This window comes from Armigeres subalbatus, chromosome 1 (genome assembly GCF_024139115.2).
Source record: "Armigeres subalbatus isolate Guangzhou_Male chromosome 1, GZ_Asu_2, whole genome shotgun sequence".
Classification (NCBI taxonomy): Eukaryota; Metazoa; Arthropoda; class Insecta; order Diptera; family Culicidae; genus Armigeres; species Armigeres subalbatus.
The window spans coordinates 100,888,063-100,902,835 of NC_085139.1; the positions used below are offsets into that span (position 1 = coordinate 100,888,063).

General features: G+C 45.8%; 1 protein-coding gene across 7 annotated transcripts in view; it reads right to left on the reverse strand.

The window, feature by feature from the left end:
- The window catches only part of LOC134203692 (polypyrimidine tract-binding protein 1), a 723,317-nt gene that overhangs the window by 118,945 nt on the left and 589,599 nt on the right, over positions 1–14,773 (reverse strand). For 3 of the 7 annotated variants that reach the window (XM_062678576.1, XM_062678565.1, XM_062678581.1), the window contains 2 exons: positions 13,010–13,295; positions 12,697–12,926 (listed from right to left, as the gene is read on the reverse strand). In XM_062678576.1, coding sequence (XP_062534560.1) covers positions 12,697–12,926; positions 13,010–13,295 — 516 coding nt within the window. The remainder of the gene's footprint in view (positions 1–12,696; positions 12,927–13,009; positions 13,296–14,773) is intronic. The other 4 variants (XM_062678571.1, XM_062678594.1, XM_062678558.1 and 1 more) reach the window with 2 other exon arrangements.

The following is a 14,773-nucleotide window of genomic DNA, read 5'->3' on the forward strand; positions in this document are numbered from 1 at the left end:
TTTCACATCAACACACCATGAAAAACGGCAAGCCACCATCTGGAAGATTCGGTTTTAAGCTAGCGAATGCACAATGTTTTGATTAGTTCCGCCTTGTTTGCACTATTAGTTTTTAATTGTTTCCGTAACAGTTGTACTGAAAGACGTAAATTAAGGACTATTCTAATTTGATTCAAAATAAGAATAACTTTGACAGGTTTTGAGATAGATCAAAGCAGTCTTCTAGACAACCATGTTTTCTGTCGGTAAGTGTGGGGTTCGCACAACGCCACTGTTTGGGCTGCACTTACGGCGACTGACTAGGGCTTGTTGGAGAAGCTGGGAATCGAACCCATGACCGTCCGCATTACCCCTCCCTTTGCCTTATGCCGAGCAGACGCGAAGGCATTATCAACTCCTTTGGCATTATACCGGGCAGACGCATCCATTTAAAGAAGGCATTACCCAACCCTTCGCCTTATGCCGAACAGTCGCGTTCTTTTAAAGATGACATTATCAACTCCTTTCGCCTTATACCGGGCAGACGCATCCATTCAAAGAAGGCTTTACCCCTCCCTTCGCCTTATTCCGAGCAGACGCGTTCTTTTCAAGAAGGCATTATCAACTCCTTTCGCCTTATACCGGGCAGACGCATCCATTTAAAGAAGGCATTGCTCCTCCCTTCGCCTTATGCAGATCAGACGCGTTCTTTTAAAGAAGACATTATCAACTACAGACGCATCCATCTAAAGAGGCATAATCTTCCCCCTTTGCTTTATACCGGGCAGATGCGTTAATTCATAGAATGGATTACCTCCTTTCTTTTCTTTATGCCAAGCAAACGTGTCTATTTCAAGAAGGCATTATTTCCTCACTTTGTCTTATATCGACCGGATGCGGTCATTTAAAGAAAGCATTACCTTCTTTCATTGCTTTAAATCACAATTCAAAAGAATTTAAACCGGATTGCATGTAATTAAGCAGAATTCAGTTAATATTTCAATGATAATTATTCTAACTGAATTCCGTCAAATGGCATTCCGCGGAATGACTTTCGATGAAAATGTATGTTCCGCGAAATGTCTTTCGGAAAAAGGTGCATTCCGCGAAATGTGTTCCGGAGATTTGGTACATTCCGCGAAATGTAGCACCGCAAAAAAAATCCGCGAAATGTTTTTCGGCGAAATAGTATACAACCGGTTTTACGGCCTGGATTATGGGGGGTTTTGCGGCCTGGAAGCTATTTTGCAATATTTCTCGTTTTATATATTTCCATGTTTTGCAATATGACAATTTAGTTTTAAATTAAAAAAAATTAAAGTTTAGTGTGGAAAACAATTGAACTCCAAATGCATTAAGAACGATAGACCCTTTATGGAGAAAAGGGCTGAAGGAGAAAAAATGTCCTTTAAGGCCACAAAGGCTTTCAAAGGAAGAGGTTTATGTGCGCGAAGCCTTCCAATACAAGCTTCCTTTCAAGACGCATGAAAGCTTCCTTTCAAGACGCATGAAAGCTTCCTTTCCAGAGGCTCGGAATCTTCCTTTCCAACGGCTTGGAAGCTTCCTTTCAAGAGACCCGGAAGCTTCCTTTCAAAAGACGCGGAAGCCTCCTTTCAAGGGGCTCAGCAGTTTCATTTTAAGAGTCTTCTTTCAATATGCTCCAAATCCTCAAAAGGGGCTTGTAAGTCTTCTTCAAGAGACTCAAAATCCTCCTTTCAACAGGCTCAAGCTTCCTTCCAAGAGGCTCAAGCCTTCTTCCAAGAGGCTCGGAAGCCTCCTTTCAAGAGACTCGGAAGGCTGCCTTCATGAGGCTCGGAAGCTTTCTTTCCAAAGGCTTGGAAGCCTCCTTTCAAGAGACGCGGAAACTTCCTTTCAAGAGACGCGGAAGCCTACTTTCAAGGGGCACAGCAGTTTCATTTTAAGAGTCTTCATTCAATATGCTCAAAATCCTCAAAAGGGGCTTGGAAGTCTTCTTTCAAGAGACTCAAAATCCTCCTTTCAAAAGGCTTGGAAGCCTGCCTTCATGAGGCTCGGAAGCTTTCTTTCCAAAGGCTTGGAAGCCTCCTTTCAAGAGACGCGGAAGCTTCCTTTCAAAAGACGCGGAAGCCTACTTTCAAGGGGCTCAGCAGTTTCATTTTAAGAGTCTTCATTCAATATGCTCAAAATCCTCAAAAGGGGCTTGGAAGTCTTCTTTCAAGAGACTCAAAATCCTCCTTTCAAAAGGCTCGGAAGCCTCCTTCCAAGAGGCTCGGAAGCCTTCTTCCAAGAGACTCGGAAGCCTCCTTTCAAGAGACTCGGAAGCCTGCCTTCATGAGGCTCGGAAGCTTTCTTTCCAAAGGCTTGGAAGCCTCCTTTCAAGAGACGCGGAAGCTTCCTTTCAAGAGACGCGGAAGCCTACTTTCAAGGGGCTCAGCAGTTTCATTTTAAGAGTCTTCATTCAATATGCTCAAAATCCTCAAAAGGGGATTGGAAGTCTTCTTTCAAGAGACTCAAAATCCTCCTTTCAAAAGTGGCTCGGAAGCCTCCTTTCAAGAGAAAAAGGTTTAGAACCACTGCTTTAGAGCAACCTGAACAAAACGGTTAATCAAATTTGGTTAGAACGACAAGAAAAGGCATTTATAGCAAAAGCCTTCAAAGCTTCAGCGCTCTGAAGACACTCGAGCGACTTTTCAAATTTAAAGCTGTTGCATTATTAATATTTCCTATCGTTGTTGTTAAGTTACTTTGGAGGCCTCTTAAGCAAAACCGGGTTGTTGCGAAAATGAACCTTTCACATGAAGATTTTTTAATCATGCTTAAGCTAACAAAAATGACTTTAAATTGTCTGAGCCAATGACGCACAAAAGATTCACCGCCTCTAAAAAAAGTCGCTATGCAATCGGACATGGTTTGAAATTGTTGCAAAACCTTAATAATGCATAAAATAAGGATTTAAATTTAGCGCATTTTATTATTAATATTACTTCTGGGAAGCTAGAACACCAACGAAAACATTTATATAATTTTGGAGGAACTTCAGAAAAAAAAACAAAATTTTAAACAAGGCTTAAAGCATGTCCAAAAAAGCTCGGAAAGCTTCTAAGCGATGCTCAAACAGCTTTCGCTTATCGCAAATTACAATTCCACCATTTCCCTAAAACGATCGTAAACATTACTTTTCCGCAAAAAAAAACCTTAAACATTCACGCCCGAGAAACAATTTCTTATGGCTCTCCTGCAACTCCCGTTTCCACCCAACTTCGAGCTCTAATAAAAAATTGCGAAAAATACTTTGTGCATAATAATAATCAAAATGATTGCGTTTTTACGTTCGCCTTCCAAGTCCCCACTCAATTTCCTACGTTCGACCGACCAGCAACCGGCTGACTGCCACATCTTTTTTTTTAGTATTATTATTTCTTAATATTTTCTCCCTGCGCACATATACTTACTTACACCCAAACGGGGCAAAACTTTTGTAATTCACCCACCCCGACGCTACGGGGCTGGCTCATGGCTGTGATGGCCGAACCAGAAGAACCCCCCGCTGGCGCGCTGGCTGGAGAAAACCATCAGCGGTGACGCGACGCGCCGCGCTCGCTGGCACTGTGCAATGGGAACTGCGGTGCGACCAACCAAACAAGAACATTTTTTATCCCTACCCCAGGGCCGGGGCCACGGAGAACTGTGGGAAACTTGTGTCTTCGAGGGTGCCCCCGTCGCCATCGTCGGTCGGTCGTCCGGAGACAAGCCGAACCGTTTATGCAAATCGAGGACGATTCTGTCCCCCTTTGCGCGGTGGTGGTCCTTTGCGCCTCGAGATTGGTTCGCTGGTGGTAGTCGAGAGACAACTATGAAGGAAAGATAATTTATGCTGCAATAACAGACCGCAGCTTCTCCTCGTCTTCATATCTGTTTGGAGTATTCTTTTTTTCATCTCGCGGTTGCTTCTGGTGCTTACACGCGGATGTGGGTGGGTTTGGCGAGTAAAAGTTTTAGTTCAAGATTAAGATTAAACGACCCGGCATGGAGTTCGGTCGCGGTCGGGAGCGAAAAGTGGTCTTTAAAGGGTTGCAATAGTATACATTTTTCGTTGGCGAATTGCGGACAAATGGAAGTTTTGAAGATGTCGGGCTGAAATTTCAGAACATTTTAGCAAACGTCTGTGGTTTAAATTCAAAGGACTTATTACCCAAAGTTAGGAGGATTTCTCACAGACCACCGGAAAGGTTTCGCTTGGAAGTCTTCTTCTTCTTATGTTTGCACCATCGTGTAAATAAATGTTCCCGTCTCACCTGCGCATACAATAGTCCTGTCTAATGAGAGCTCGACGTAGATTGCAATCGCTTTCGAGTTCATTTTTTGCGTCCATTCAGCTAGAATAGAATAGAATAGAAACCTACTCCAAGTTTCTTGAAACAGATTGGAGGCTGTAGTCCGAGCGTTCAAATTCCAGAACCGATTGCTACCGTGGGGCATCGAAATCCGTACACTTAAGCACCTTAGTATATGAAAAAGTCATTAGAAAATAGGAATCGAATGTAAATAAAACGTTTGTCATTGAAACAGAAGCATGAAGGCTTCTACTTTTAAAGTGTTTCACATTTACTCATGAAGAACTACGAAAAACATGATAAAATAATGGACAAAATCAACTACTGCTGAATCGATATCCGTTCACCGTGGACGAATTTCGAATCAAAAGATCAAAATCCGTACAGCTATTTTTAACTGAATATTTAAATTGAAGCAGACTGATTGACTAAACTACCACTGTAAATAGTTCAATACGCACCCTGAGAAGCGATCCCTTCGATTTGTATTCTGATTTGTTTTTGATTTTTGTTGTTTTAATTTCAAAGCCTTCTTTCCATTTCTATGTCCTAAAAGATTACTGCCAATTACCTGAACAGGATAAGATAAATTATTTCTAAATTAATTAACTTTTAGTTCTTTTAATTTATTGATATCTCATGAAGTGGACGGATTTCGGTGCTGTACGGATTTCGGTCCCCCACGGTATATTAGTTCTCTCCCGGTAAAACATGTGATAGACGAGCGTAAAAACGTGTATCTGACCAAGCATACTACTAGCGTTATGATGTTTAGTTTATCGGCTTCCGATGGCGAACAATGCACCGCCGTTCGTTTCCAGCGGGCAACAAAGTATATAGCCACACAGGTCTACATCCCGATTATAAGTATGTTCTTCCGTGGTTCAAAGCAGTGCAAATGTAGCCAAATGTTGCATTCCAACATGATGGATCCGTAACGCATCTCGAGCTGCACTTTGGAGTGATTGCAAGAACATCTGCCGTTCTAGACGAAGGATCTTCATTCACTGGAAAACTATATATGGCGCTTTTTGAACACCACCCGAGAAAAGCAAGCTCCAAACATACATCAACCCGTACTTGCAGAGAAATGAATCTAAGCTACATTATTAGGATCTTCTGTGCCTTTCGGAAGCGTGTGGAAGCCGTAATTGCAGCAACTAGAAACTCGGCCTACGATCGATTATTAGGGTAATAATTTTGATTTGGACCCTTCTGGTGACATTTTCTTCATTTATGAACTACAATAAACGCAACTGCTAATTGCCTTCAGGATATAAGGCTTCAGGAAAATAAAATTGCTCTACATTCCAAGGGGCTCAGAAGCCTCCTTTCAAGAGGCTCCGGAAGCCTCCTTTCAAGAGGCCTGGAAGCCTCCTTTCAAGAGGCTCAGGCCTCCTTTCAAGAGGCTCAGGAAGCCTCCTTTCAAGAGGCTCGGAAGCCTCCTTCAAGAGGCTCAGAAGCCTCCTTTCAAGAGGCTCAGAAGCCTCCTTTCAAGAGGCTCAGAAGCCTCCCTTTCAAGAGGCTCAGAAGCCTCCTTTCAAGAGGCTCAGAAGCCTCCTTTCAAGAGGCTCAGAAGCCTCCTTTCAAGAGGCTCAGAAGCCTCCTTTCAAGAGGCTCAGAAGCCTCCTTTCGAGAGGCTCAGGCCTCCTTTCAAGAGGCTCAGCCTCCCTTTCAAGAGGCTCAGAAGCCTCCTTTCAAGAGGCTCAAGCCTCCTTCAAGAGGCTCAGAAGCCTCCTTTCAAGAGGCCTCAGAAGCCTCCTTTCAAGAGGCCTCAGGCCTCCTTTCAAGAGGCTCAGAAGCCTCCTTTCAAGAGGCTCAGAAGCCTCCTTTCAAAGGCCCGGAAGCCTCCTTTCAAGAGGCTCAGAGCCTCCTTCAAGAGGCTCAGAAGCCTCCTTTCAAGAGCTCAGAAGCCTCCTTTCAAGAGGCTCAGAAGCCTCCTTTCAAGAGGCTCAGAAGCCTCCTTTCAAGAGGCTCAGCCCTCCTTCAAGAGGCTCAGAAGCCTCCTTTCAAGAGGCCTCAAGCCTCCTTTCAAGAGGCTCAGGAAGCCTCCTTTCAAGAGGCTCAGAGCCTCCTTTCAAGAGGCTCAAGCCTCCTTCAAGAGGCTCAGGCCTCCTTTCAAGAGGCTCAGGCCTCCTTTCAAGAGGCTCAGGCCTCCCTTCAAGTGGCTCCGAAGCCTCCTTTCAAGAGGCTCAGAAACCTCCTTTCAAGAGGCTCGGAACCCTCCGTTCAAAAGGCTCAGGCCTCCCTTTCAAGAGAGCTCCAGAAGCCTCCTTTCAAGAGGCTCAGAGCCTCCTTTCAAGAGGCTCGAAGCCTCCTTTCAAGAGGCTCAGGAAGCCTCCTTTCAAGAGGCTCAAGCCTCCTTTCAAGAGGCTCAGAAGCCTCCTTTCAAGAGGCTCAGAGCCTCCTTCAAGAGGCTCAGGCCTCCTTTCAAGAGGCCCAGAGCCTCCTTTCAAGAGGCTCAGTAGCCTCCTTTCAAGAGGCTCAGAAGCCTCCTTTCAAGAGGCTCAGAAGCCTCCTTCAAGAGGCTCAGAAGCCTCCTTCAAGAGGCTCAGAAGCCTCCTTTCAAGAGGCTCAGAAGCCTCCTTTCAAGAGGCTCAGGCCCTCCTTTCAAGAGGCTCAAGCCTCCTTTCAAGAGGCTCAGAAGCCTCCTTTCAAGAGGCCTCAGAAGCCTCCTTTCAAGAGGCTCAGAGCCTCCTTTCAAGAGGCTCAGAGCCTCCTTTCAAGAGGCTCAGCCTCCTTTCAAGAGGCTCAGAGCCTCCTTTCAAGAGGCTCAGAAGCCTCCTTTCAAGAGGCTCAGAGCCTCCTTTCAAGAGGCCCAGGCCTCCTTCAAGAGGCTCAGGCCTCCTTTCAAGAGGCTCAAGCCTCCTTTCAAGAGGCTCAGAGCCTCCTTTCAAGAGGCCCGGAAGCCTCCTTTCAAGAGGCCCGGAAGCCTCCTTTCAAGAGGCCTCAGCCTCCTTTCAAGAGGCTCAGAAGCCTCCTTTCAAGAGGCCTGGAAGCCTCCCTTCAAGAGGCTCAGGCCTCCTTTCAAGAGGCCTCAGGCCTCCTTTCAAGAGGCCCGGAAGCCTCCTTTCAAGAGGCTCAGGAAGCCTCCTTTCCAAGAGGCTCAGGAAGCCTCCTTTCAAGAGGCTCAGAAGCCTCCTTTCAAGAGCTCAGAGCCTCCTTTCAAGAGGCCTCAGAGCCTCCTTTCAAGAGGCCTCAAGCCTCCTTTCAAGAGGCTCGGAAGCCTCCTTTCAAGAGGCTCGGAAGCCTCCTTTCAAGAGGCTCAAGCCTCCTTTCAAGAGGCTCTGGAAGCCTCCTTTCAAGAGGCTCAGGCCTCCTTTCAAGAGGCTCCAGAAGCCTCCTTTCAAGAGGCTCGGAAGCCTCCTTTCAAGAGGCTCCAGGCCTCCTTTCAAGAGGCCTCGAAAGCCACCTTTCAAGAGGCTCGGAAGCCTCCTTTCAAGAGGCTCGGAAGCCTCCTTTCAAGAGGCTCGGCTCGGAAGCCTCCTTTCAAGAGGCTCGGCTCGGAAGCCTCCTTTCAAGAGGCTCGGCTCGGAAGCCTCCTTTCAAGAGGCTCGGAAGCCTCCTTTCAAGAGGCTCGGAAGCCTCCCCAAGCAGCACGCGCAACATCTTTCAAATAGGTGTTTGTTCCTAATAAATTGCATAGAAGACACTGGGAATACATCGAGTCACATTAAAGCCACTTCCCAGTTTCAGAAAAACGCAATGTTTCATTTCCGTTTAAGTGGCGTCGCAATATTCTACCCATCTGACTTCTTGGGTGGTTTAAAATTCGATGTGTTTCATATCAGAAACAAAACAGATTAGTTGCAGAATTAATAACACTTCGGTTCATTGCTGTTACGACAATGTTTCTGATATGTTGCAAAACACTTTGAGCTCAGCTGAGCAGTATTTTATTTTTGACAGTCCCCTGCATGTTCCGTATAAGGTACAATGAAGTTACAAATGACTTTGTTGTTTATGTAGTGCACTTGTAGCAGAATCTCCAAATAGAATTGATGGTGTGATGGTTATAGCAGAAGGTTGCAAATCTCAAGGTCCGTGGTTCGATTCCCGGTTGGTTTTTGTGTTTTTATTTTCATTGTAGCCGCAAGATGTTGCAAATAGGCTCCACCTCTTGCGCTTTTTGTGTCACAAAGGAGTTCCAAATACGACGCGTTGTGCATAAGACAGACCTTTAGTAAGTCACACCACAGTTGTTGTTACTCACTGAGAAACAAGAGGTGCTGCTTGGGCTCCTTTCAAGAGGCTCGGAAGCCTCCTTTCAAGAGGCTCGGAAGCCTCGTTTCAAGAGGCGGCTCGGCAGCCTCCTTTCAAGAGGCTCGAAACCTCCTTTAAAGCGGCTTGGAAGCCTCCTTTCAAGAGGCTCCAAGCCTACTTTCAAGAGGCTCAGAAGCCTCCTTTCAAGAGGCCTCGGAAGCCTCCTTTCAAGAGGCCTCGGAAGCCTCCTTTCAAGAGGCTCAGAGCCTCCTTTCAAGAGGCTCGGGCCTCCTTTCAAGAGGCTCAGAAGCCTCCTTTCAAGAGGCTCGGAAGCCTCCTTTCAAGAGCTCAGAAGCCTCCTTTCAAGAGGCTCAGAGCCTCCTTTCAAGAGGCTCGGAAGCCTCCTTTCAAGAGGCTCAGAAGCCTCCTTTCAAGAGGCTCAGAAGCCTTCTTTCAAGAGGCCCTCAAGCCTCCTTCAAGAGGCTCCAGCCTCCTTTCAAGAGGCCCAGAAGCCTCCTTTCAAGAGGCTCAGGCCTCCTTTCAAGAGGCTCAGGCCTCCTTTCAAGAGGCTCAGAAGCCTCCTTTCAAGAGGCTCAGGCCTCCCTTTCAAGAGGCTCGAGCCTCCTTTCAAGAGGCCTCAGGCCTCCTTCAAGAGGCCTCCAGCCTCCTTTCAAGAGGCTCAGAAGCCTCCTTTCAAGAGGCTCAGAAGCCTCCTTTCAAGAGGCTCAGAAGCCTCCTTTCAAGAGGCTCAGGAAGCCTCCTTTCAAGAGGCCCAGCCTCCTTTCAAGAGGCTCAGGCCTCCTTTCAAGAGGCTCAGAAGCCTCCTTTCAAGAGGCCTCCAGGAAGCCTCCTTTCAAGAGGCCCAGCCTCCTTTCAAGAGGCCTCAGGCCTCCTTTCAAGAGGCCTGGAAGCCTCCTTTCAAGAGGCTCAAGCCTCCTTTCAAGAGGCTCCGGCCTCCTTTCAAGAGGCTCAGGAAGCCTCCTTCAAGAGGCTCAAGCCTCCTTTCAAGAGGCCCAGAAGCCTCCTTTCAAGAGGCTCAGGCCTCCTTCAAGAGGCCCAAGCCTCCTTTCAAGAGGCCTGGAAGCCTCCTTCAAGAGGCTCAGAGCCTCCTTTCAAGAGGCCCCAGCCTCCTTTCAAGAGGCTCAGCCTCCTTTCAAGAGGCTCCAGCCTCCTTTCAAGAGGCCCAGAAGCCTCCTTTCAAGAGGCTCAAGCCTCCTTTCAAGAGGCCCGGAAGCCTCCTTTCAAGAGGCTCAGGCCTCCTTTCAAGAGGCTCAGGCCTCCCTTTCAAGAGGCCTCAGAGCCTCCTTTCAAGAGGCTCAGAGCCTCCTTTCAAGAGGCTCAGGCCTCCTTTCAAGAGGCTCCAGCCTCCTTTCAAGAGGCTCAAGCCTCCTTTCAAGAGGCTCAGAAGCCTCCTTTCAAGAGGCCTCAGAAGCCTCCTTTCAAGAGGCCTCAGAGCCTCCTTTCAAGAGGCTCAGAAGCCTCCTTTCAAGAGGCTCAGAAGCCTCCTTTCAAGAGGCTCAGGCCTCCTTTCAAGAGGCCTCAGAAGCCTCCTTTCAAGAGGCTCAAGCCTCCTTTCAAGAGGCTCAGGCCTCCTTTCAAGAGGCTCAGCCCTCCTTTCAAGAGGCTCGCAAGCCTCCTTTCAAGAGGCTCCTGCAAGCCTCCTTTCAAGCTCGGAAGCCTCCTTTCAAGAGGCTCGGAAGCCTCCTTTCAAGAGGCTCGGAAGCCTCCTTTCAAGAGGCTCGGAAGCCTCCTTTCAAGAGGCTAGGAATCCTCCATCCAAGAGACTAGGAAGCCTCTTTTCAAGAGGCTCGGAAGCCTTCTTTCAAGAGGCTCGGAAGCTTCCTTTCAAGAGGCTCGGAAGCTTCCTTTCAAGAGGTTCGGTAGCCTCCTTTCAAGAGGCTAAATTTTCAACTTAATTTATGATATTTGCAGATCAAACTGCTAATGCTACTAACCTAATAATGATAACATATTGATAAGTCATGAACATGGCTTGCTGAGTTTCTGGAAATAACCGTAAGCCTAATGATCAATAACTTCTGTCGAATACGTGGAATATTTTTTCTTCTGGATGAAGTGCCATAAGGTTCTTGTTTGAGACCTCAAAAGCTGAGGTTCGCATAGCCATTTTCATGATATTTTCTGGTTGAAGAGCTGGCATTTAAGTCGCGCCCTTTATTGTAAATCATATGTAAAAGTAATCTTAAAGTGAAAGAGAAATCTGTGACCCACTTCTGACTTCGTGCGTCCTCCAAACAGATTGTTTATCTTAAGGCAACTGGTCTTTCTAGTCAACATAGACACTATGGATTGAGTCAAATCGAAAATGGACGGCCGAAAAATGTCTTTCGAGGTCTATAAAAAATCAAAAACTAATTTGGCAATCAAATACTGTTGTGACCCTAATTGTCATCTTTCGTCCACGTCCTAACAATAAATTCGAAATCATCGTAAAATTGAAAAATTCGTTAATTTTGAACAACTACTGGACAATGAGGAATGTCCATAAAAATCGATTTCGTGTTTTTATTAAGCATTTCATAGTTTTGTGCTAGTCATCAGAATTGTTTAATCAAACATTCCCAAACATAAAAATTGTGCCTTAGTATTTGGCATTCCTCTTATCACCTGCCTTGGCATCGCTTCAGTTGATGCCTTGAAGGAATCTTGTAAGACATTTTGATGGACCCACAAAAGTGTTTTAAATTCGTGCAATCGATTACTCACTTAAACCGCGGACATCAGTTAACGATTCCGGTACAAAAATTCCTCCAACCAACATACCCAGAAAGTGACATCAAACGTGGCATTCTGCTCATCACCTGACTCCGTCATCGCACCAAACGTCATCATACGTCGCCCTTGGTACTGACGACGCTAGTAGTGGGGAGGTTTTAGGCGACATCGTCTGTACCGTCGGTCGCCCCGGTCTGCGAGATGCAGCTAGTAATTAAGAGGAAAATCCTCTCGACTCGACTCATCGTCGTTGCAGGAGCGGTTTTCACCGAAGACACACAACCGTTGCATACGTAATAAAAACAGGTTTCCGTCCGACAACAATCTGCGAATACGGGTGGGAGGAAGAGAAGGGGCGCGGCGGCATGCACGGAGGAAAAATCCCAGGCGGAAAATTAAGGGACCCGGACAACAAGAAAGCAAATTGCTAGCTATCATCTGTCCTCCCCTGTGTGTGTACGAGTAGTCCCTTCCGAGTCGCGTCCGTCCCCCGCATCGAGGACAGGTGAAATAAGAGTCACCGGGGATAAGGCCGACAACAGAGCGACGGAAAAAAAATGTGCCGGGATGCAGGCGGATAGAATATAGAGTTTTTTTTCTCCAGTAGTGCAAATAAAAAGTAACTTCGGAACAACGGACAGAGAGATCTGATGACAAACTAGTCGGTACAAGGCTGTGGGGATGCGCGGGGTGGATATTAGAGGATACAGAGTGGGTGTAACACAAATATGCAGTGTAGCCCTTTTTTGTGTTTCGTTCCGGTGGCAGGCTAGGGAATTTCCGGAGAAGGGCTGCAAGGCAGCGATGAGGAAAATATTCGAGATAGTTGAGTCAAAGCGGTAGCAGAATTGCTCTAAATAAGTAAGTAGAGGGAACAAAGCGAATCCTAACGATAGTAACAACAGCAGCAACAACAACAGTAGCAGCAGCAGAGTAATAGATAGGAGTATGAGAACTAGAGTGAGGAAGGAGAAGAGAATGTCAGCAAACTTAAAAGGCTGAACGAACGTCGCCCCGTTGGTTGATTCGTTCCGACGACGGCGACAACACTATATGTTATGATCAACAACGGAAACAAAGGGATTAATCTAGAGAATGTGTTATAACCGGAGAGAGCGAAAGATTGCAGAGAAGTTGTAGGCGGAGGGCGAGAGAGCGAGAGAAACAACTCAAAAGAGAAACAAAAAACTGAAAGTACACAAAACAAATTGATGCAAGGTAACTGAACCGAAAACTTAAGGCAACTGTCACTTTCGATTGGTTGGTCGATACTCAAAAGATGTCACAGAGACAAAGAGGAAGGAGAGGCTGAGACGAGCTGTAACAAGAAAGGTGGAGAGTTATCGGTTGATAGCTAAGTAGGTAGGTAGTAGTAGATCAGTGAGTGGTAGTACTAGAATGAGTCAAAAAAGAGATAGTAATTAGAATGTCAACAGAACTGAGTAAAGAAACCATGCATAGTTACCTCCTCGTTGAGATTGGACACCAGCAGTACGTTGGAGAGGCCCCGCAGGACGGCCGGGTTCGGCGTTCCGAGGGCACCGTTCGAGGCCAGTGCGAATGCACCGAGATTGGGCAGGGCCCCGCCGTACGCGCTTGCGAGGGCTGGCGTTCCCAGACCTAGACCGAATGGTGGAATGACACCGGGCGTCGCTAAGCCGTTCACTAGAAAGTAGGGAGATTTGTCTAATTTGACTATTACACGGTAATTGTCCCGGCCTTCGACCACATCTAGCACAACATCGAGGGGGGAGAGCTTAGAACAGCGCTGGACTCACCTAGTCGGTCCCGGGCCAGCTGCGGGCGCTGGCCGGCTGCCAGCAGGAGCAGATCGCCGGCCGACACCAGCCCGCCGGCGCTGGCGATGACGTCGCTGCCGGGTTCACCGGACGGCAGCGTCGGGTTGGTGTAGTCCCGCGATTTGTCGTTGTTGTACTTGACGTTCAGGGACGTCAGCTTGCTGTTGTCGATGCGCAGCGTGCAGCATCCGTTGTAGATGTTCTGGCCGTCCAGGGTTTGCTTGGCGAGCTGGGCGGTGGCTGCGTCCGGGTACTGGATCAGAGCCTGCGGTAGTAAAGCGTTGAGAGGGAAATGTGAGTACACGGAGTGAACGTCGGCAAAATTGTGCAATATTCGAAAGAAAATGTAGATGGTATTGAAATCGAACCGTTAATTATTTTTATCTTTCGCAAAGAAGGAAACTAAAATTAGTCAATTGATTATTGGATTCGTATTTGAAAACAAAGAAACTTGCTGTTGAAAATGCGAACAAATGAAATCGGAATTAAGAACAGCAATAAATAATTACATAAATGGTAAGAAAATTATTTTGAGCTTTTTAGTGGAATGTCTTTACTTGTCATAAGACGAGTTTGAACAATCCCATTTAATTCCACTACTTGATTGTACCTTGACGAATACGTATTTCGACCTGAGCAGTAAGGTAGTATTCAGTAATTCTACGAAATATCCACGAGAAACTTAATGGAAGAATTGACATTCTCGGATTTTTAACTCGAAGTTCTAAAAATTCTTCGGTTTTCTTTCAATTTGAACCGGCATGGAGAATTATAGGTCAGATACGTGACACATTTTAAACAATGCGCGCGCTGATACAAAAAGTGTCGGCTACGGTGGCGCTTACCTCTAGGAGGAATCGAATCCAATAGAAATTAAATTATTTGGCTTTGAGATTTGCTTTCAGAAGCTGTGTATACAGAGCAGTGACGGGAAATGTCATATCGATGTCATGGGACTAACTTGCTAATAACTTTTCTCACAAGTCATTTACAATTATGTTTTCCATATAAACATGTAGCCGAATTAGTGTCAGATGACATTAATGTCATGACATTCCGTGACATTTTTTTAATCTCGCTCTCATGGCTCACACTTTGTATTTAGAACAATGATCTGTTCGACAAAGTTCTAGGACCCTTTAAGTACTACATGTTAATCAAAAAATCCGAACTGTAAATGACTTTTGGAAAAAGTTATTACGAAATTAGTAATAGCAATGCCATGACATTTTTTTGACATTTCCCATCACTGATACAGAGAATTAAATTTGTTGAAAATGTGGAATTTCGATCTACGTGGTATGTGGACAGCCCCTTTTCAAAATGAAGTTTTTTTTTTTATTTTTAGGAAAAATAGTTCTGAGTTTCAATCTAATCTGCACGTGATTTTATTTTAAATTGTATTGGAAAATTCTTCGGAATTTTTCGGAATTTCCACTATAATTCTTCAGAATAAGTGACAAATGTTTTCACCGCAATCCGTTCGGTATTTCAACGGAATGACATTTTTTTGACATTTCCCATCACTGATACAGAGAATTAAATTTGTTGAAAATGTGGAATTTCGATCTACGTGGTATGTGGACAGCCCCTTGTCAAAATGAAGTTTTTTTTTTTATTTTTATGAAAAATAGTTCTTAGTTTCAATCTAATCTTCACGTGGTTTTATTTTAAATTGTATTGGAAAATTCCTCGGAATTTTTCGGAATTTCCACTATAATTCTTCAGAATAAGTGACAAATG